General features: G+C 43.4%; 1 protein-coding gene across 4 annotated transcripts in view; it reads right to left on the reverse strand.

The window, feature by feature from the left end:
* Positions 1-908: 908 nt before the first annotated feature.
* ZCCHC7 (zinc finger CCHC-type containing 7) overlaps positions 909-24,205 on the reverse strand; it is a 489,275-nt gene continuing 465,978 nt past the window's right edge. For 3 of the 4 annotated variants that reach the window (XM_033917162.1, XM_033917145.1, XM_033917153.1), the window contains exon 9: positions 910-5,233. In XM_033917162.1, the coding sequence (XP_033773053.1) occupies positions 4,755-5,233 (479 nt within the window). In that variant the 3' untranslated portion in view covers positions 910-4,754. Of the gene's footprint in view, positions 5,234-24,205 lie in introns of all 4 variants that reach the window. The other variant, XM_033917137.1, reaches the window with a different exon arrangement.

The raw sequence follows: 24,205 nt of genomic DNA on the forward strand, positions 1-24,205 counted from the left end.
GAAGTACCATTAGATTTTGATTTTGTTAATTTGATTCTTTATTTTTTCATTCCCAATGATGTGACTTGTTTCTCTCTTTAATGTGGACTATCCAAAAGTTTTTATGTATATCAATTTTGATCGAATTTCACTTTCTTTGAATATTTTAATTTGGAAAAGCTTTTGTTTGTTCAATAAGTTTATTTTGTTGAAATAATGATAAATGAATAAATAAATAAATAAATAAATAAATAAAAAAAGAAAAGGATCTGGGTGTCATCAAAGACAATACAATGAAACCTTCCACCTAATGTGTGGTGGCGGCCAAAAAAAGCAAACAGGATGCTAGGAATTATTAAAAAAGGGATGGTTAACAAGACTAAGAATGTTATAACGCCCCTGTATTGTTCCATTGTGCAACCTCATCTGGAGTATTGCATTCAATTCTGGTCTCCTTATCTCAAGAAAGACATAGCGGCACTAGAAAAGGTTCAAAGAAGAGCGACTAAGATGATAAAGGGAATGGAATTCCTCTCGTATGAGGAAAGACTAAAAAGGTTAGGGCTCTTCAGCTTGGAAAAGAGACGGCTGAGGGGAGGTATGATTACAGTCTACAAAATCCTGAGTGGAGTAGAACGAGCACAAGTGGATCGATTTTTCACTCTGTCAAAAATTACAAAGACTATAGGACACTCGAAGCTACAGGGAAATACTTTTAAATCCAACAGGAGGAAATATTTTTTCACTCAGAGAATAGTTAAGCTCTAGAACGTATTACCAGGGGTTGTGGTAAGAGTAGACAGTGTAGCTTGTTTTCAGAAAGGTTTGGACAATTTCCTGGAGGAAAAGTCTATAGTCTGTTATTGAGAATGACATGGGGGGAAGCCACTGCTTATCCTGGATTGGTAGCATGGAATTTTGCTACTTCTTGGGGTTTTGGCCAAGTATTAAGGACCTGGATTGGCCACCGTGAGGACGGGCTACTGGGCTTAATGGACCATTGGTCTGACCCAGTAAGGCTATGCTTATGTTCTTTAATAATAATGTATGTGTTTTCTGCTTTGGTTTAAAAATCAATCATGAAATCTTCATTTTTGCAAAGTTCAGTGCAGTTTTATTTTCTTTTACAATAAATTATCAATTAAATTGTGGGACGTAAGTAAGCAAAATATTTATGAAAAGCAAGTATAAATGCTCTTTATCTCTTCGGTTTGTCAGAAAACATGAAAAGAAAATGATAAATCAAGTCTACAATATGTGAAAAGTTATTTATAGGGTTTTTTTTTAATTGTAGTACATAAAGAATTCATAGCTGATGTTTTTAAACTTTTCAGTTAGCCTGTATCAAATTTTAACATCACATTAACAGTATCACATTTAATATGATTTTACCTTACTTGCAGAAATGCAATAAAGAACATTACATAAACATTTGAACTAAATAAACCCCTTAAAAAGATTTTTAAAAAATATAATTTAAAAGCTATCCTACAGAACTTTAAGGAAGTTAAATGTTATTTCATCTATTCAAGAAACAAAAGCATTAAAGATGATATAAAAAGTGAAATACTTCAGAAGAAATCACAAATCTTTTGGTTTTATACATTATTAACAATGTTTTTTCCTTACCACAGTCTACTCTTGCCTCTTCTGTTGTATGCACCTTACTAGGTGTGATGGTAACATACATTTAACAGATAAGCGTTTAAATCATTGAATGGTAAGTTTAATTTTCTTATAAAAGTTTTTGGTTATCAAAACTATAAAGGCAATGAATGGTTAATCTTGCTGGGAAATGTTGCATTTTACAAAAGGGATTACTTCAGTTTGCTTGTAAAACGTAAAACCTGAGAACAAGCAATTTGCTAACTACAGTAACTATCCTTTCAAGAAAGAGCATGTCCTTCCCGCTGACATTTTGGCTTATTTAAAAACTCAAGCAATTGCTTCATGGTATTTAAAGGGTCTTTTTTGTTGTTCACAAATTAACAGCATATGCTATTTACTGCAGAGCCCATTTTATTCCTATGGACTCTGTGGTAGTTAGTGTGTGTGCTGTTAGAAAATGACCCACTAGGTGCATTGTTGTTATTCAAGATCTTGGTATACACAGTAACAGAGAGTGGTTTAACATCTAACATTCTGTTAATTAAATATTGAATTTTCAAAAAGAATCAGTTTCAATATCTCAGCATCAAAACTGTAAACAAAGAGCAATACACTAATAGTACTTTGCACATGAAGACTCCCTTCTAATAGTGTGCATTAAATTGTTAGGGCCAAATTCTGTAAGGGCATCCGAAAGTTAGGCACCTAAATCTGCCTGCTGGCACCTAACTTTACTGTTTTAATCAGCTTTAAGCCATGCAATTGATCACGCCATTACAAACCGATTCAAATACAATTTTAAAACTTAGGCGGTGCTAGGCACCTCCTGGAACTGGTGGCCAATACCCGGGCACCTAGAGGTGCTTAGTGATTCTGCATGCCTAAATAGGTGTATTTAGGGGCGGAGTTGGCCTTAGGCATCACTAAGTGCCGCTAAGCACAATTCCACGATGAACCTAGGTGCCGTAAATTTAGGCCTTTAAAACCCTGGCCTACATTACCAGCACCTAAATTCATCATTAGGCCCCAGTAGCTGTGATTCTCTAAGTGGCGCCTGAACGTGAATGACACGCAGCAGGCACCATTCTTCTAGGCGCCTGCCATTTCAGGAGCCACTTACAGAATCAGCCCCTTAGTCAATTAAGCATGGATTCTCTATAGGGTGACGACATCAGCAGCTGTCTAAAAATCGGCTGTCGTTACCAATCATTCATCAGCGCCCTACAGAGAACTGCGCCTCCGTGAAAGATAGGTGCTGGAAATGTAGGCCAGGGTTTACCGGGCCTACATTTCCAGTGCCTATTTTTGTCATCAAACATGCCTATGTAGGTGCTTTAGGCCACCAAACGCCAATTCTGGTGTTAGCCTCGCACATAGTGGCAAGCAGTGTAATAAAACGCCTAGTTAAGCATGATTCCGGTGCGTATTCAGACACCGGTAGGTGTTTTAACGGTGCTGTTTTTTGCCATTTTAAACAGCATTTGTTATTTAACTTAGGTGCCTTAATTTAGGCACCATTTCTAGAATTTTAACCTTAGTGTGTGGTTAAGTATTACATTACATTACAGTGTGCATTAATTAATTCACACACTAAGTACTGTACATTCTGTTACAGGGAAATGAGTAGGGAATAGGCATGGATTGAGAACTGCAGTTAGTGCTTAATATCTTACCAGGCTCTGTCACTGGTGCATCTGTGCCATTTATAAGTATACTTCCTATGCGGTTAAGTACTTTCTGTGTGGTAATTTTATAGGGCCATACTGGGAATGCCAACAGCTATTGAACAGGCCTTGCCCTTAACACAAAGTTAAATGCAAAACTTTAGTGCATTTCAGCAGAAAGATCCTTAAAATACTAAATAGTATATATGTCATTTGCAATAATTCCTACTAATTAGCATTTTAGAGCACAAAGGCCCTGATTCTCTAAGACACCTATAGTCTCTAAAACACACCTACAGTTAGGCCTAGCTGATCTAGACACCTAATTTAATTTTTTAAAGTTGGCTTAATTGGCAATGATAATTAAAAGCGCCAGTAAAAAATATTTAAAAATTAATTTGCTGGTAGGTACCCACCGCTTCGAGGCAGGCGTCTACACTGAGGTTCCTATTGGCAAGTAGGTTTGGTTAGGGTCAGATTTGGGGTATGGATTGAGTTAGGTGCCGGTAGACGACTACTTTAGGCCTGGCCTTTAATAAATGGAGTGTGCCTAAGGGATTTAGTGCCTGATTCTATAAATAGCACCAAACCATGCCTAACTTGTAGGTGCCGATCAGTGCGCTTGTCATCAACCACTAGGTGAGCTTACAGATTCACTCTTACGGTGCCTAGGCATGCTTAGGCATCACTAGGCGTCCTTGTGATAGGCGCCTAAGTCAACCATGCCTATTTATATGTAACCCTAATTAACTAATTTTTAAATTTTTTTCAATTGGTTTTTAATGGTGTGGTCAATTACCATGCCAATTAAAAAAACGTTGTGCCTGAATTTTAGTTAGGAATTGATAGGCATCCATGATTAGGGTACCTAGCAGCGCCTAACCTTGGCGCTGTTTACAGAATCAGGCCCTTAACATCTACTGGCACCTAAGAACACCTATATACAGTGCTTAGCGGTTGATTGACAACATGCCAAACAGATGCTGTTTATGGAATCAGGTCCAAAGTGCCTTTGCAAAGTTCTTTCTATTCACACTAACTAATCATCTGTACATTTTGTTCTTTGAAAAGTGTCCAAATATAAGCTATAGCAAATTTTAGTTTGATTTCTTATTAAAAAAAACAAACTTTGCATGTTATTTTTTTCACAGAATGTAAATCCTGGTAGAAAAATTTCACACACCATTTCACAAATAGTTCACAAGCTTTCCTAATTTAGTACACTGTTCTCAAAGTGAATTAGTGAACTTCATGTTATGAAAAGGACAGAGTATCTCTCAAAAATTTCTGTGCTTCATCAAGGTAAAGATAGGTTTCTTGCTTTATACCAGCAATTTTGATATATTTTAGTTATAGAGTTTTACTTTTCCCACTAGCTGAACCACTATGGTAACCTCACTGAGGAAAGAGCAGATTGACACCTGTCCAGCTGGCACAACTTTTAAATTGCCATAATTCTTAATATACTGCCCCAAAATACTGTTTACTTTACCCCTTGGATAATCAATGATTAGAAAAGTACTTTTTTGCTTTCTTCTTCCTTTGTTTTATTAAGAATAAGCTCTCATTTGCATCTGTGCTGTGATCTCTCTTTCTTTTCTTGTTCTGTTTTTTCTTCTTTTTCCTTTCAGCTGCATCTGGAAACTCAGCTGCATGCTGCACTTCCTTGCCTCTTGTGAACAAAACAGGGTCATATTTCCAAGGGATCTGTGTGCTGTATTCAGGCAACTGAACTGTATTCCCTCTGGGAAAGTCCTCTTCCATGTAATGACTGCTTGAGACAAACTGTTTCTTGTGCTTTTTTTCTCTTTGCTTTTCTGTCCTTGTATTTCTTTTATCTCTGTAGTGCCGTTCTTTTTTACTTCCCTTTTTATACTCTTTAAGAAGATGCTTTTGCTTTTTTGTGGACAAATGCACTTTGTTCTCTGTTTCCTTATATGATCTTTTTACAACTAGTGGCAAAAGGCCAGCTTCTTTAAGTTCTGCAAAACAGAAAACCATCTGTTTAAATATGCAAGTAGAAAGAAAATACTTTACAATGTAAACATTTTAGCTTTCTGCAAATTTGCAAAAATTCAATTAATACTAAGAATAAAGCTCTCAAATCCAACAACTAAACAAAATGGATAGATTGAAAGAAAATAATCACATTTATTTAGAGTGCTTTTTTTTAATATAGGACTTTATAACCACATTACAAAGACTACAATCTGTTTGAAGTAGTATTGGACAAGCCCCATTTTATGACGATCAGAAAGAAGGGATTTGGGTCATTCACATCAGGGCAGGTTCAGTTCTGGTGGTATTTTAGAACCTTTTCAAAATATTTGACCTAAGTGCCGCCGTGCGAGCGGACTGCTGGGCACGATGGACCATTGGTCTGTCCCAGCAGCAGCAATTCTTATGTTCTTATGTGTATCGCCAGCATGTGCAGAAGAAGTGTCAAGTCATTTTACAAATCGATAAAACGAACAGCTTCCATATAGAGTTGTTGGCACTTAGGGGTCCTTTCACTAAGGTGCACTAACCAATTTGGAGTATGCTAAATGTTAAAATGACCACAGGAATATACATCTTAACATTTAGCATGAGCAAAATTGGTTAGCACACCTTAGTAAAAGGACCTCTTAGTGATTTCACAACTTTTACACATTAAATCAACATGTGTTGAGTGCCACTAATTAGGTAGTGAAGCCGCCTTTTTAATTTAGCTTTAAGCATAATGATTTTTTGTATAATCGTTAGTATATTTTTATAACCTGATTGCCATATTTCTAAGAATTTATATTATCTAATAAATAATATATAATCCCACATTGACATTAATCTTCTAATAAAGAAGCCATAGTAGAATCACAGGGTTACAAGAGGTGCACTCATCCTAGCACACAAATTCAAAATAATTACTTTATAATTGCACTTACCTACAAGTCCCTTGTTTTAAAGCCCTGGCTGAAACAAGCACTGTATAAGTCAGCATGGCCAATTTCCCCCAACACATGTATTCTCTTTATAAAATGGGATGTGTTCATGTAGACTTTTTTTTTAAAATTCTTTATTGATTTTTCAAACTATAAATGCGCAATAAAATGATTCACATTTGCACATTACATAATAAGCGCAACAAAACTTACAAATACTACTGCATAATAAAATTTCCCCATCCTCCCAACTAATAAACAATTATAATAAAACCTTCATGAAACTATTCATTAAAACCTTGAATCAATTCCCTTCCCTTACCTCCCCACCCCCCAGGATGTGTATGTTTACTTGTCTATAAAATTAAATTAATTATTCCTCTTTACAGTATTTAGCTAATGGCTCCCAAACATCCATAAAATTCTTAAAGCATCCCTGTTGTATGGCCATGCAACGTTCCATTTTATAAGTATAACACAGGTATTCCCACCAGAATGGGTAGTTCAACCTATCCCAGTTTTTCCAATTTCTTAAAATAAGCTGCATGGCAACCCCTGTCATTACAAAAGGAAGCTTGTTATTTCTCACAGATAATTGGCTTTTAGCTCTCATAAGTGTACCAAATAAAATAGTATAATAAGATAAAGCCACTGGATTCTCTAATAACTTATTTACTTGGTCCCAAATAGACCTCCAAAACTGCAGTATAAAGGGACAATAGTAAAGTAAATGATCTAAAGTCCCAGTTTCAAGATGACAATGCCAGCATCTATTAGACTTGGAAATATCTAATTTATATAAACGAACAGGGGTCCAGAAAGCTCTATGTAATAAATAATTTAGTTTGTTTTGTTCCAGCCATCATCTATTATTAGATATGAAAGGATTTTTCTAAAAATAAAATAACTTTTAAGGTTGAAAATAACTGAAAAATAGCCTGGGTGTGAGGAAAAAAAAGAACCATTTAAATTACATGATTAATTTATGGAGCATGTATGGTTGGAGTTCACTGACTCAGTGAGCTGAAGTGATACAGATTAAGAAAACTACTTTCCATGTGAGGTACTTAAGAAAAGTAGTTGCAAGAGGTTCAAACAGAGGCTTCATCAGAATGATGAGGACTACATTGAGATCCCAAATAACTAGAGGAAGTTTGATTGGAGATTTTGAGTAAATGAGTCCTTTCATAAACCTGGAGATTAGTGGATGAGTAGCTAGAGGTTTATTATTGAAAGGAACATGGAAGGTGCTGAGGAAGACCCCTGTGAGACCCCCCTCTCATCAGACCCTGGGTATAAGGCTAGAGGACAGAAAACAGGCCAAGCTGAGCTAAATTGGTTTCTGTGTAACTTCAGTTTTAACAGGCCATCTCTCAAACACTGTGAAACTTCAAGCTTAGATGCTGTTTCTCTGAATTATGTGGCAATTTCTGAGCTACTGTACTGGAACATTTCTACAGACTGGACTAGCCATTGAGATAAGCAAGCACAAACAAAAACAAAACCAGAACAATCTGCAAGCTATTGCATGGAAAGAAAGTTATAATACTATTGCCCAGCAGAAAGGCTGAGGTGGACCAGTTATGGGATGCAGATGTGAGACCCTCCAGCAATGGACCTTAAATTCCCTGTAAAGAATCAGGCCTGGTCAAGCAAGGAAAAGCAGGCCAAGCATAAGGACATGGAAACTATGCACAACATGGACTCTGTGAATCTGCAAACTTCTAACAAGAAAACTTCGTTTAAGGAGTGGAAAAGGTCAAGAACGGACGAAAACTGGAATAAGCACAAATAACATCAACGCAGGTGCCATAAGACGGTAAAAGGGGACTAAAGAGACTACGAGGAAAAAATAGCCAAGGAGGCGAAAAACTTCAAGCCGTTCTTTCGACACATTAAGGGGAATCAACCCGCGAAGGAAGCAGTGGGACCGTTGGTTGACCATGGAATAAAAGGACTGCTAAAGGAGAACAAAGCAATCGCTGACAAACTGAACACATTTTGTGCGTCTGTATTTACCGAAGAGGATATACACAGCATACCGGAACCCATCAGGTTATATGCTGGAAATGAAGACTGGAAACAGACAGGGTTGACGGTCAGTCTAGAAGAGGTATGCAGGAAGAGCGATAGGCTTAAGAGCGATAAATGCCCAGGACCGGATGGCAACTGAAAGGGATTATAGCTGAACTGCTTCAACTAATAGCCAATCTGTTGATCAAATCGGGAAAGATTCCAGAAGACTGGAAGGTGGCGAATGTTACACCGATCTTCAAAAAAAGTTTGAGGAGGAGATCTGGGAAACTACAGACTGGTGAGTCTGACCTCGGTACCGGGAAAGATGGTAGAGGTGCTAATAAAGGACCGCATCATTGATCACCTTGACGGACACGTCTGATGAGGACCAGCCAGCACGGTTTCAGCAAAGGGAGATCTTGTTTGACGAACTTGCTGCACTTTGAGGGAGTAAACAGGCAGATAGACAAGGGCGACCCAGTCGACATTGTATATCTGGATTTTAAGAAGGCGTTCGACAAGGTTCCACATGAACGACTACTTCGGAAAATTGCAAGCCATGGAATCGAGGGTGAAATACTCAGGTAAATTAAAAACTGGCCGGAGCATAGGAATCAGAGAGTGGGGGTAAATGGACAATACTCGGACTGGAAGAGCATCACCAGTGGGGTGCCGCAGGACTTGGTGCTTGGACATCTTTATAAACAATCAGGACATTGGTACGATGAGAGAGGTGAATTAAATTGTGGACGATAACGAAATTATTCAGAGTAGTGAAGACACAGGGGGATTGCAAAGATCTGCAACGTGACATAATCAAGCTCGAGAAATAGGCATCGAAATGGCAAATGAAGTTCAACGTGGATAAGTGTAAAGTGATGCATGTTGGTAACAAAAATCTCATGCACGAATACAGAATGTCTGGGGAGGTACTTGGAGAGACCTCCCAGGAAAGAGACTTGGGATTTCTGATCGACAAGTTGATGAAGCCGTCCGCGCAAAGTGCAGCGGTGGCGAAAAAGGTGAACAGAATGCTAGAAATGATAAAGAAGGGGATCACGAACAGATCGGAGAAGATTATCATGCTGCTGTACCAGGCACTGGTCTCATTACATGAAGAATGACGCAGTACTACTCGAAAGGGTCCAGTGAAGAGCGACTAAAATTGTTAAGGGGCTGGAGGAGTTGCCGTACAGTGAGAGATTGGAGAAACTGGGCTTCTTCTCCCTTGAAAAGAGGAGACTGAGAGGGGACATGATCATAACATTCAAAGTACTGAAGAGAACAGACTTAGCAGATAAAGACAGATTATTCACCCTCTCCAAGGTAGGGAGAATGAGAGGGCAATCTCTAAAGTTGAAAGGGGATAGATTCCATACAAACGTAAGGAAGTTTTTCTTCACCAAGAGAGTGGTAGAAAACTGGAACACTCTTCCGGAGTCTGTTATAGGGGGAAACACCCTCCAGGAATTCAAGACAAAGTTGGACAAGTTCCTGCTATACTGGAACATACGCAGGTGAGGCTGGACTCATTTAGAGCACTGGTCTTTGACCTGGGGGCCGCTGCTTGAGTGGACTGCTGGGCATGATGGACCACTGGTCTGACCCAGCAGCAACAATTCTTATAACATAAGAATTAATTTCTAGACTACCATTACCGTAAAATTCAATGTGGTTTGCAAAAGATTAGCTACGATACATAAATCAAAATGAAAAATATATTAGTATTAAGAGCTAAGAAATTTAATAAACAAGAAAGTCTTGAGTTGTTTCCTGTAATGGAGGTGAGAAATGGATGATGATGAGAGCCGCTTGAAATCTTTATCCCATAAAGCAATTTGAAAAGAGAGGGTTTTATCATGATATCTTTTGTACCTACATCCTTGAATGGTGGAAAAATAAAAAAGGCTTTGGTAACATGCGAGTGATGTGTAGAAGAATAACAAAACAACTCAGTTAGGTGGGAAGGAACCAAACCCATTAATACCTTATAATAAAAACATCCCAGTTTAAAAAGAATTTGTGCCTCCACGGGTAGCCAATGCAATTCACAATAACAATATATGATGTGATCATATTTCCTTAGTCCATAAATGAGCCTAATCACAGTATTCTGGATTATTCATATCTTAAATAGATTTTTCTTAGTGTTTGCCATATAAAAGATATTGTAATAATCCAAGTGCCCGAGAACCAATGACTTTAACAGAATTTTAAAAGCAGAAAAGTCAACATAGTCTCTGAGTGTTCAAAGTTTCCATAACATACTGAAACCCTTGCAGACCACTATGTCCGCCTGGTTGTGCATGGTATGATTCTCATCCAGAATAATCCCCCTCACCCGATGAACTGGCACCGGGAACTGATCCCCCCCCCCTGCACCAGTAAAAACTGCAGGAGAAATGCCCACTTCCTCTTGCCATGCTGACCCCATCTCCCCTGCGTGAGAAAAATGGCAGAAGGGATGCCCACTCCCTCCTGTCACCTAAGGCCCACTCCCGCACCAGGCATCCCCCCAAACATCTCCTACCCTCTCTCTTCCACCGTCCCGAAAAAAGGGAGGAGGGATGCCCACTTCCTCCTGCCTCCAGAGGTTCACTGAAACCCCACCCTAACCTCTGAACCCTCCCCCCTGCTCCTTTTTAGAGAAGTTGGAGTGGGAGGGAAGCTCAATCCATCTTGCTCATAGGCCCCCAATTCAAAATGGTGGGCCTTTTCCTCCCTGGTGCATTTTATGCTCTGGGATTCAGAGGGAGGGACCTAAGGTCTTGATTGTCTCAGATGCCTTAGGTCCCTACCTGTGCAACATGTAATAAACCAGGGAGGGAAAGGCCCACCATTTTGAATTGGCGGGCCTACGAGTAAGACGGTCTGAGCTTCCCTCCTGCTCCAACTTTTCTAAAAAGGTAAAAGAGGGGGGGGGGGAGGGTGTTTGGGTTCAGAAGATGGTGGTGCAGGTTTCGGGAGACCTCTGATGGCAGGAGGAAGTGGGCATTGCTCCTGCCTTTTTTTCAGAGGAGGAAGTGGGAGGGAAGGGGATGTTTGTGGGGGTGCCTGGCAAGGGAGTGGGCTTTCAGTGGCAGGAGGGAGTGGATATCCTCCTGCCTTTTTTTTTTTTAGGGGGGGGGGAGAGAATGTTTGGAGGGGTGCCTGATATGGGAGTGGGCCTCTGGTGGCAGGAAGGAGTGGGCATCCTTCCTGCCATTTTTGTCTTGCACCATGTGTGTGTGTGTAAAAAGCACAGTTACTTACCATAACAGATGTTATCCAGCGACAGCAGGCAGCTATTATCCCATGTGGGTAACATCATTCACGGAGTCCGGATGCGGACAGCCTCGTAAGCAGACTTGCTTGAAGAAACTCAGAAGTTTCGAGTCTGCCTTACCGCACATTCATGAGTGCCTTCCCGCCCAGCACTAGGCGTGTCTCCTCAGTTCAGATAGCTAGCAGAGAAGCCAACCAGGGGAGGTGGGTGGGTTCTTAGAATAGCTGCTGGCTGTCCCTGGATAACACCTGTTACGGTAAGTAACTGTGCTTTATCCCAGGACAAGCAGGCAGCCTATTCTCACATGTGGGTGACATCCAAGCTAACCGTCCCATCTGAGAAAACATCCAGACAATAATGAGAGGTGAAAGTATGAACCGAGGACCAGGTGACAGCTTTGCAAATTTCCTCAATAGGAGTGGATCTGAGGAAAGCTACTGAAGCTGTCATGGCTCTGACTTTGTGGGCTGTGACTCGACTCTATAGATGCAGTCCAGCCTGAGCATAGCAGAAAGAGATAAAAGCAGCCATCCAGTTGGAGATGGTTCGCTTAAAAATTGGATGTCCCAACTTGTTCGGATCGAAGGAGACAAAAAGTTGAGGAGCAGATCTGTGTGGTTTGGTGTGTTCTAAGTAGAAGGCCAAAGCACGCTTACAGTCCAGGGTATGAAGAACTGATTCTCCAGGATGAGAATGAGGCTTTGGAAAAAACACTAGAAGTACAATGGATTGATTGAGATGAAATTCTGAAACCACTTTAGGTAAGAATTTAGGACCATCTTGTCATGATGGAATACTGTGAAAGGTGGATCAGCAACTAAAGCTTGCAGCTCACTGACTCATCGAGCAGATGTGAGAGCAATGAGAAACACCACTTTCCAAGTGAGATATTTCAGATGAGCCATAGACATTGGTTCAAATGGAGGCTTTATCAACTGAGCAAAAACAACATTGAGTTCCCAAGCCACTGGAGGCTGTTTGAGAGGAGGTTTGACAATGAAAAGTCCTTTCATAAATCTGGAAACCACAGGATGAGCAGAAAGTGGTTTCCCTTTGATAGGCTGATGGAAAGCAGCAATTGCACTACGATGGACTTGAATGGATATAGACTTTAGGCCAGAGGTAGATAAGTGCAGAATATAATCTAAGACGGAAGACAAGGAGGTATCTCGAGGCTCCTTGTTGTGAGAAATGCACCACGTAGAAAATCTAGACCAGTTTTGGTGGTAGCATTGTCTAGTGGCAGGCTTTCTGGAAGCCTCTAAAATGTCCTGAACAGGTTGAGAAAACTGAAGGGGAGTTATGTTGAGAGGTACCAAGCTGTCAAGTGTAAAGACTGCAGGTTGGGATGAAGTAGAGATCCTTGATTCTGTGTAAGCAGAGATGAAAAAATTGGTAGAAGGTATAGCTCCCTGCTGCTGAGTTGAAGAAGAAGGGAAAACCAGGGTTGCCTGGGCCACCGAGAAGCTATTAGAATCATGATGCAACAGACAGGCTAGTCAATAGGTTCTAAGAGTGGTATTAGGGCCGTGCTGGGAGAAAGAGGTGAAACCTCAAGTAAGCACTAGATATAAATAAAACAGAGTCAAAAAACAATAATAATAATAATAGAACCATGGTGGCATGATCGTTCTTGAGCTTGACAAGAGTCTTGAGAATGAGAGGGAATGTAGGGAATACATACAGGAAGAGATTCGTCCATTCCAGAAGGAAAGCATCTGCCTCAAGGCGATGAGGAGAATGAGGCAGTTTGTGATTGTGGGGAGATGCAAAGAGATCTATCTGAGGAATTCCCCACTGAGAAAAAATGTGATGAAGCGGCGAAGAATTGAGTGTCCATTCGTGAGGTTGCAGAAGACAACTCAACTTGTCCGCCAGACAGTTTTTCTCTCCTTGAATATAAACAGCTTTCAGGAAGGATCGCCCAGTCCCATACCCTTTGAGCTTCTTGACAAAGAGGGAGAGATCCTGTTCCTCCCTACTCATTGACATAGTACATAGCAACTTGATTGTCCGAATAAGGACTACCTGGTCGTGCAGAAGATGCTGAAAAGCTTTAAGAGCATTGAAGATCTCTCCGAGTTCCAACAGATTGACATGACACTAATGATCCGTGCTGGACCAGTGGCCTTGAGTACGGAGACCGTTGAGATGAGCCCCCCAAGCATAGGTCGAGGAATCTGTTGTGAGGACCTTCTGATGAGGGGGTGTCTGAAACAGTAAACCTCTGGAGAGATTGGAAGAGAGCATCCACCAGTAGAGAGACTGTCTCAATGAAGTAATGACTGTAATGTGTCGAGAGAGTTGATCGCAAACCTGTGCCCACTGAGATGCCAGTGTCCACCAAGGTATTCTGAGGTGAAGTCTGGCAAAAGGAGTCACATGAACGGTCAAAGCCATGTGACCGAGTAGTACCAGCATATGTCTCGCTGAGAGTGAAGAAAGGGAAGACACTTTGCGGCACAGCTGAAGGAGAGCATCCAGATGCTGCTGAGGAAGGAATGCTCTGAATTGGATAGTGGCCAGAATAGTGCCGATGAATTGTAGATTCTGAGAGGGCTGAAGGTGGGATTTGGGGAAGTTGATTTCGAATCCCAAGCTTTGTAGGAACCCCGTAGTCCGTTAGGTCGCTACAATAACCCCTGAGATGTTGAATCCTTGATAAGCCAGTCATCCAGGTAGGGGAATACTAAAGACCATGGTTCCGCAGAGCTGCTGCCACCACCACTAGGCACTTGGTGAACACTCTTGGAAATGATGCCAGGCCGAAGGGTAGCACTCTACTGAAAATGCAGATTCCTCACCCGAAATCTGAGGTACTGACGGGAGGCCAGATGAATGAGGATGTGAGTGTAAGCCTCCTTGAGATCTAGAGAACATAACCAATCGTTCTGATTTAGAAGGGGATAAAGGGATTCCAGGACAACATACAAAATTTTTCTTTGACCAAAAATTTGTTGAGAGCCCTAAGATCCAGTATAGGGCACAGATTGCATGTCTTCTTCGGAACTAGAAAGTAACAGGAATAAAACTACCTGCTCTGCTGTTCCAAGTGAACTTCCTCGATGGCACGGAGATGAAGCAGAGCTTGAGCTTCCTGAAGAAGAAGGGCAGTCTGGGATGGATTAGAAGGCTACACTCTTGGAGGAAGCTCTGGTGGAATCTGAGTGAAATGAAGACAGTATCCTTCCCTGATTATTGACAGCACCCAGAGGTTGGATGTAATGGTCTCCCATCGATGGTAAAAATGATGGAGATGACTTCCGATTGGAAGAGGAGAGGACAGAGGCTGAGAAGCCAATGGTGCAGCAGAAGGCTGAGGTTTCTGTTGCTTCTGCTGTTATTGCAATTTCTTGGGAGGTGCTCGATTGTAAGGAACTGCCCTCAGAGGATAACGCCTCTGATAGGATGGAAGAGGTTGAGAAGGCTTGGAAGGAGCTGGCTTAGGCTTTGGTATGACAATGGAAGCAAAAGATTTCTCATGCTCAGACAATTTCTTGGTGACAGCCTCTATCGATTCATCAAAGAGGTCATTGCCTTCACAAGGAATATTGGCCAGACGATCCTGAATGTTGGGATCCATATCAATGGTGCGAAGCCAGGCAAGGCGGCGCATCGCTACTGAGAAAGCAGTGACCCTCGAGGAAAGTTCAAAGGCATCTTAAGGTGACTGAAGAAGGTGTAACCTGAGTTGTGCTAAAATAGCAATGACTTGCTGGAACTCTAAAAGCTTGTGTTGACCAAAGCCTTTAGAAAATAAGTAGTAAAGATAAAATTAGTAGTAAATAGTATAAGTAGTAAAGATAAAATCAGTAGTAAATAGTAGTAAATAAGTAGTAAAGATAAAATTATAATTTAAAACCCTGGAGGCCATCATCGAATTTTGATAAAGATGACGGCCAAACTTGTCCATGGTCCTGCCCTCCCTGTCAGGAGGTACGGTAGCATAGACCCTAGAAGGATAACTCCTCTTTAAGGAAGATTACACAAGAAGGGACTGATGAGATAGTTGGGAGTTCTCATAGCTCTTGCAATGTACAGTTCTATACCTCGACTCCAACTTGCCTGGAACAGCAGGAATAGCATAAGGAGTCTCCAGGTTTCGTTTGAAAGTCTGAGAAAGAAGCCTGTTAAGAGGAAGTTTGAGAGACTCTGCAGGAGGCCGAGGCAAACCCATTTCCTCTAAATACTCCTTAGAGTACTTAAAACCAGAGTCCAATTTAAGATCCAGGTCCTCAGCCATTTGATGGAAGAAGGAGGAAAAGGACAATTGATCCACAAGAGTATGGCCTTGAGAGGGACTCGATGACCTAGCGGCGCCTCAAGTGGAAAACGAAGGTGAGGCCTCTCTAGAGTATTGATATCCTAGCGAATAAACAGACTGGGGCAAGGCACTGGAAGAAGCAGAGCCTTCAGGTTCTGCTATTGGTGTCCTGGATTGAGGAGTTGGAGGCCTCAAAGAGCTGGAAGGCCTGGACGAGGAAGGCTTCTTTCTGGAGGAGGACCTGTGCCTCGAAGAATGCCTCGACCGGCGATCAGAGTGCTGCCTGGAAGCAGGTTTTGTGCGAGGTCAAGGAGATTTCGTCGTATGCCTCGAAATGGCCAATACCTTATGTGAGGATATAGGGCTGGAAACTGTAGGTTGAAGTCCCATAGACTCTGTGGTCTGGATTGAGGTATACCGAAGCACTCCCAAAGACACGGCTTCTTGTATGGAGTGTGAGGATTCCAGACGAGACACTTGCAAAGACTCGACTCCTTGCATAGAGTGTGAAGATTCCAGACCAGACACTTGCAAAGACTGGATTCCTTGCATAGAGTGTGTAGATTCAGCTCGAGGCACAGGCAAGGACGCGACCCTCTTGTAAGCCTTCTGAGTGCACAGGCTGGACTGCAGGAAGTAGAGTCGAGGCAGGACTATATTTGGTCAGTAACTGAACAAATTCCCGCTCTAAAATGGTCTGGATGGTAGCCTGCAATTGTGGATCCGAGTCTGAAACTGGACCACTTGCTGAGGCTAAAGGCTCCAAGGATGAAGAGGAAGAATGCTTTGACTTGGAGGAAAGATGTTTAGGTATCTTGAGGACCACCGCTGGAACTGTCTGCTGAGGTATCTGACCTGAGGGAAGCTCAGGAGAAGACTTGGCAGATTTACTCGAGGTCGAGAACGAGAACGTTCTAAATGAGGAAGATCTGATGAGAGTCGTGGAGGCAGGAGGACACCCCGTAGCAGGCCTGACCGAATCGGAGGTTGAGGGTGTAGCAGGGGTTTCCATACCGAAAATCTTCTCCACTTGAACTCGACAATGTTTGAGGGCTCGAGGTTGAGCAATGGTCAGGCCCCAGACACTGAAGGCACCAGCGATGTGGGTCAGTGACTGGCCGGGACATAGAAGGAAAAATAGATGCCGCAAAGTCGAAGCACGCAGGCTGAGGGCATGCGACAGGCCCCGCCGTCACTCAACGAAAAAATTCAACTTTATTTTTTTTTAAAAACAAAGACCAAAAGAAAAGCACAGCGACACAGTAATAAGAAAATAAAACACAAGCTGCGGTGAGAGAAGGTACAAAGCAAACTAAGTTCAGCGCAGAGCGTCAAAGACGGACTTCTCAGCTCCACTGAGAACTGAGGAGACGTGCTCTGTGCTGGGCGGAAAGGCACTCGCGCATGCGCGGTGCGGCAGACTCGAAACTTCAGAGTTTCTTCAAGCAAGTCTGCTTGCGAGGCTGTCTGCATCCGAGCTCCGTAGATGACATCACTCACATGTGAGAATAGGCTGCCTGCTTGTCCTGGGATAAAAATACTTTACTAAATGTATAAAGAAAGCAAAAACTCATTAGCATTATTCTCCATCCTTAAAAAACTCACCAAGTTCAAACCAAAATGTCCAACACCACAAAAGGACTCAACCACTGCTCAGCAGCTTGCTGATTTTTTCCAGGATAAAATCAATCTTATTAGATCAAAAATGTTAAAATATGATCCCACCAATAATAACTTTCAGGACGAAGACTTGAGCCTTCAACTCCACCTTCGCAAATTTCTCCATTCCTTCTGATAATGAGCTAAAACGACTCATTCATTTCCTCAACCCCAAAAGGTCAAATACTGATTCAGTTCCTCTGTTCATTCTTTAAAAAATTTTCCATAGTTTTGTTTCCTTTATCTCTAAATTTGTCATCCAAAGCCTAAATACATCTACCATGCCTATGTCTTGGAAACACTCTATCATTAATAATAAAAAAATCATAAATTACCATTACAAGACTAATAATTTCCGACCCATTTCTAACCTTCCATTTTTGGCCAAATTGACAGAAAAAGTGGTGTACAATCATCTATCAAATTTCATGGAAAAAAACAATATTTTACACCCCAATCAAGCTAGCTTTCGACAGCATCAGTCCACAGAACATTCCCTTCTAGGCCTGACCACTTCAATCCAGTACTTCTTAGATCATCATAAGTCTGTCATCCTAATCTCTTTGGATCTATCCGCAGCTTTTGATACCATCGACCACACTCTGCTCCTGAACAGACTAGCTTCAGTCGGGATCAAAAACCAGTTACTAGACTGGTTTCGTTTCTTCTTTACAAATCACACCTCTACTGTGACCTACAATGACTCTATATCGAATTCTTACTCCAATGTTTTTGGCATTCCTTAAGGGTCAATACTCTCACCTTTGTTGTTTAACATCTACCTCTCTTGACACTTTGCCAATTGACAGGCTTTACATTTTTCACCTACGCAGACGATATCCAGCTCATTCAAACAATTGACCCTACTAATTTGAACGAAAAGCTAACAAACATCCATAATTGGCTCAGAGACAACATGCTTTCCCTTAGCACAGTGGTCTCAAACTCAAACCCTATGCAGGGCCACATTTTGGATTTGTAGGTACTTGGGAGGGCCTCAGAAAAAATAGTTAATGTCTTATTAAAGAAGTGACAATTTTGCATGAGGTAAAACTCTTTATAGTTTATAAATCTTAACTTTTGGCTATGTGTTAATAATAATTGTAATTTATAGCTAAAGAGACATATGATCAAGTAACTGTTTTATTTTACTTTTGTGATTATGATAAACATACCTAGGGCCTCAAAATAGTACCTGGCGGGCCGCATGTGGCCCCCGGGCCGCGGGTTTGAGACCACTGCCTTAGCATATCCAAGACCAACTGTCTCTTACTCCCATGGAAAGAAGGTATCCAATTATCCACAGCTCTTATCGACAGCTACTCAATCGAAGAGGTTCATTCCACCAAAATTCTGGGCATCATCATTGACAATAAATTAAATTATCATCACCAGATAAGCGCCATTGTCAAAAATTGCTTTTTACAAACAATGAATGAGCTGATCTTTAGCCAACTTTCTAGATCCATCCTTTCTCAATATTTTAGTTCATTCACTAGTCATTTAAAACTCAATTACTACAACTCCTTGTACATCGGAATATATCAAAAAGAAATCAAACGACTCCAACTAAACCAAAACACAGCTATTAAAATCATTATTAATTCTAAGAAATACGACCATGCTTCTCCGTTATTGAAAAATGCCCATTGGCTCCTTATCCCTCCTGCCTTTTGTTTTGGGTTCAGGGTGGTGGTGGGGGGGACATAGAAAAAAACAAACAACCAAGCAGACCTGTCATGCAAATTAGCTAGAAACCCATTTGGAATAGCCAAGTGATGTTAGTACAACAATTGTTTGGCTATTTTGCAATGGGGTTTAACTAATTTGCATGACCGGATCGGAAAATGAGAAATCGAGGGGAAAAACTGGAGTAAATAATACAACAGAAGAAGCTCTTTTAGAATGGCTGGAAGAAGACGAGGGTAATCCTGGGTATCAAATAATGTCGGAGAGTGAGATAGCTCAAGAAGTTATGAACCAAAAACTGACATATGAGAGTGATGTAGAAGAGCCTACAATAAAAAAATGAAACTGAGTCAAGTTAGAAGTCATCTTCAGTGTTCTCCCTAGGGACTTTTTTAGATGATCGCCCGGCGAATCCTGTTGCTTCCGCCGCTGCTCAATATTGTGTTTGACTCCTGCCTTTCTTTTTTTTTTAACGCCAGCAAGCGACTTGAACCCATGCTCCGGGGCTCTAACGTGTGCATGCTGGCTTCCCTCCGAAACTGGAAGTTACATCCCGCGGGGGGGGGGGGGGGGGGAGAGAGAGAAGGGAAGCTGGCACGCACACGTTACAGCACCGGAGCATGGATTCAAGTCACTTGCTGTCGTGTAAAAAAAAAAAAAAAAAAAAGAGCCCCGGAGCATGAGTTCGCTGCTGGGCCCTGCCTACTTTCTGTTTCTGCAAAGGCAGGACCCGGCAACGAGGAAGGCCCAAAGCAAGCAAAAGCAGCAAGTTCTAAGCTTCCCTCCGGCGCTGACCTATGGAAGATAAGTCAGTGATGGAGGGAAGTTTACAACTTGCCTTAGTCTGTAGCGACTCTGCCAATGGGAGGGATGGGAAGAGAAATGCTGCTGCACCCAACTGGGGGGACGGGGAAGAGAAATGCTGCTGCTGCACCCAATGGGGGAGGGGGAAGAGAAATGCTGCTGCACCTAAGGGGAGGAGGGGAAGAGGGAGAGAAAAGCTGCTGCTGCACCCAATTGGGGAGGGGGAGAGGAAGAGAAGTGCTGCTGCTGCACCCAATTGGGGGGAGTGGGAAGAGAAATGCTGCTGCTGCTGCACCCAGTTGGGGAGGAGAAGAGAAGTTCTGCTGCTGCTGCACCCAATTGGGAGGGGAAGAGAAATGCTGCTGCTGCTGCACCCAAATGGGGGGAGGGGGAAGAGAAATGTTCTGCTGCTGCACCCACTTTTATTTTGGGGGAAGGGGAAGAGAAATGCTGCTGCTGCACCAAATTGGGGAGGGGGAGGGGGAGGGGAAGAGAAGTGCTGCTTCTGCACCCAATTGGGGAAGTGGAAGAGAAGTGCTGCTGCTACACCCAATTGAGGAGAGAGGGGGAGAAAGAAGACCAGGGAAGGGAGGAAAGGAAAGAGATGCCAAGACCATGGGAGGGAGGGAAAGAAAGGAAAGGAGCTATCAGACCATGGGGGAGAGAGATGTCAGGGCATATGGGGAGGGGGAGGAAAAAGATGCTAGACCAGGTGAAAGGAAGGAAGGAGAGAAAGGCAGGAGACGAGATGCCAGATAATAGAGTGGGAGATGGAGAGAGATGCCAGGGTATGGGGAGAGGAAAGGGAAACTAAGGAGACATAAAATGCCAGACCAGAGGGAAAGAAAGGAGAGAAGGTGCCAGAGAAGTAGGGAGAGAAGGGAAGGAGATATAGATACCAGACCATGGGGTGAAGTGGGAAGGAAGGAAAGGAGAATAGAGAGATGCCAGAGCATAAGGGAGGGGATGGGGACAAAAAAATGGAGAGGGGGTGAAGCTGAAATGAATCATGGAGAGAAAGGGCACAGAATATATAGTTTATTGAAGGGACACAGAAAGAGGGAAGATGCCATATAGAACAGAGAGAGGGCGGAATTGGATTGAAAGGGCAGAGAGGGTGGACAGTGGATGCAAGAGGCAGAGAGAGGGTGGACAGTAGATGGAAGGGGTAGAGAGAGAGAGAAGGCAGAGGCTGGGTGGAAGGGGCAAAGAGACAGGCCAGATGGTGCGGCAGAGTTAGGACCAGGGAGGAGTGTGAGGACCTACAAAGGGACCTGGACAAGCTGGAAGACTGGGCAAACAAATGGCAAATGCGCTTTAACGTGGAAAAATGCAAGGTCATGCATATAGGGAAAAAGAACCCGTTGTTCAACTACAAATTGGGGGGGGGGTATTGTTGGGAGACAGCAGACTTGAGAGAGACTTGGGTGTGCTGGTGGATGCATCACTGAAGCCATCTGCACAGTGCGCAGCAGCCTCGAAAAAAGCCAACAGGATACTGGGCATCATAAAGAGGGGTATAACAACCAGGACGCGGGAAGTCATCATGCCATTGTATCGAGCGATGGTGCGTCCACATCTGGAATACTGCGTTCAGTATTGGTCGCCGCACCTCAAGAAGGACATGGCGGTACTTGAGAGAGTCCAAAGGAGAGCAACGAAAATGGTAAGAGGGCTGGAACACTGCCCATACGCCGAGAGGTTGGATAGGCTGGGGCTCTTCTCTCTAGAAAAAGGAGGCTCAGGGGAGATATGTTAGAGACCTTCAAGATCATGAGGGGCATAGAGAGGGTGGATAGGGACATATTCTTCAGACTGAAGGGGACAACAAGTACGAGGGGGCATTCGGAGAAACTGAAGGGAGATAGGTTCAAAACAAATGCAAGGAAGTTTTTTTTCACCCAAAGGGTCGTGGACACTTGGAATGCGCTACCGGAGGAAGTGATCAGGCAGAGTACGGTACAGGGATTCAAACAGGGATTGGACGGATTCCTGAGGGATAAAGGGATCGTGGGATACTGAGGGAGGAGCTGGGATGTAACACAAGTATAGAAAGCTAACCAGGTAATAAGTATAGAAACCCAACCAGGTCGTGCTTGTGCAAGAACGGAGGGTTAGGACTTCGATGGGAAGACAGGACTTCAATGAGAAACCAAGGTGGCAAGGGAGCCCCTTCTGGTGATTCAGACGGGTCGTGACCTGTTTGGGCCGCCGCGGGAGCGGACTGCTGGGCAGGATGGACTATGGTCTGACCAGGCGGAGGCACTGCTTATGTTCTTATGTATGGAAGGGAGTGAATGTTTTGCAAGACGAGCAAAACATTCGCAAAATTGGCGCCTCGGAAACCGAGTTTGACTCGATTTATGAGCGCCACCCCGCGCGATCCGGCATCCCCCCAAGCAAACCGGCATCCCCCCCCCCCCGCGATCCTACATGCCCCCAGAGCATCGAAATAATATCCCTTACCCCAATTTGGCACCAGCACCAACACACAGGACATGCCGGTGCCAGTGCCCGAAGATCCTCCCTCTTGGCTGTGCTGTGCTGGGTGATGCATCAGAGATTCTCCCTCTTGCCTGTGCTGGGCTGGACTGGGCCTTGAGCATTTCTCAGAATCTCAGAGAGAGTGAGACCAAAAGGCCTTGAGCATGCGCAAATGCTCAAGGCCCAGTCCAGCCCAGCACAGGCAAGAGGGAGAATCTCCGATGCATCGCCTAGCCCAGCACAGCCAAGAGGGAGGATCTTTGGGCACTGGCACCGGCATGTCCTGTGCGTTGGTGGGGGGGGATTTAGGATCGCTGGGGAGGGGGGCCGACGCGAGCGGGAGGGGATGCCGGTTCACAGGGGGGATGCCGGATCGCGGGGGGGGGGGGGAGTTTATGGAGCAGCGCTGGTGGCCTCAAGGGGGAGGGGGAATGGAGCAGTACTGGTAGCCTTGGGGGGGGAGGAGGTGGAACGAATCAAAGTGAGTTTCCCTTACTTCCTATGGGGAAACTCGCTTTGATATACAAGCAATTTGGTTTACGAGCATACTTCTGGAACGAATTATGCTCGTAAACCAAGGTTCCACTGTACCTACTTTGTTAGATACCAAATGCATCCTGAAATAAAAATGGTTTCAATTTTTTTCAAAAATGGGTACGTGGGGGTTCTAGATATAAATATTTGTTCCATGGTTCCATGATAAATAGAACCTCTTATCGAGTCCAAATGAATATGGCGAAAGGAGGGTATAAAAGGAATTCTATTGAAGCAATCTCAATGTTGATCTATAGTAGATGGAGTATGGACTAATATATTGAGAAAAACATATGGATGTCCTGAAATAGAAGAGTTTATATACCAAAGGAGGAGAACCGCGGCACAAGGGAACTTGCTCGGGCCGAGTCGGGGAGGCAGCAGCTCAAGCAGGCACCAGCAGGAGAGGGAGAGGAGAAACGCTGGTAAGAGCATGGTCGCGAGGGAAAGAGCAGGCGGAGGCAGGCAGAGCGGGGTAGCGGCGAGAGGAGGCTCCGCCCACCCCCCAGCGAGTCAGAGCGCCCGGACTCCCCCTTAAAAGGAGGGGAGCCAACGGCGCGCAGCCGTTCGGCGCGCGGCGAAGGCGAGCGGCAAAGGCGCTCGCCTTAGCGAGGGCGCCTTTGCGAAGGAGCCTTAAGAAGGAGCCAGGGAGCTAAGCAGCCCACAGAGGGTTCCAAATCGCAATACATCAGTCAGTTACCTAGACAAGCTTCAGGGAACACCACACTCCCTAGACAAACACTCAACCGCACGCACAGTAGCACCAGCAAAATCACAACTCTCAGGGGACAACAAACAGTAAGCAAAACCACAGACAACCAATAGAAACAGTCTTTCTCAAACACATCCAAAACTTTCCATCTATCTTTAATCCTAATAGGCAGACCTTTCTTTCTAACTCGCTAACAAGCAGGCAATCCTCTCTAACTACATATCTCTAATTATACATCCTCTCTAATTACACAGAAGGCAGACCTTCCCAGACACCCCAATCCCTCAAACTCTCAAACCAACAAACTAGCAAACAGATTTCTCTTTCAAACTCTCAGGCAGACTTTTTCCTTTCTTTCAAGCTCTTAAACAGGCAGACTTTTCTCTCAAATTCACAAACTAACTAACAGGCAGGCTTTCTCAACTAACTAACAGGCAGGCATACCTAAATAACAATTTGAAATGGCAGGGAGAACAAGAAGCACCAGGACTGCAATCAAGACCAGCATTCCAGTCACCGGAGGGATCCAGGGGATGGCTATGGCCTATGTACAGACGGAGGATGACCCTGGACGGTGGACAGAGGCGTGTGTGCAGACCGAGGCCA

Source organism: Geotrypetes seraphini, chromosome 1, assembly GCF_902459505.1.
Source record: "Geotrypetes seraphini chromosome 1, aGeoSer1.1, whole genome shotgun sequence".
In the NCBI taxonomy this organism is placed as follows: Eukaryota; Metazoa; Chordata; class Amphibia; order Gymnophiona; family Dermophiidae; genus Geotrypetes; species Geotrypetes seraphini.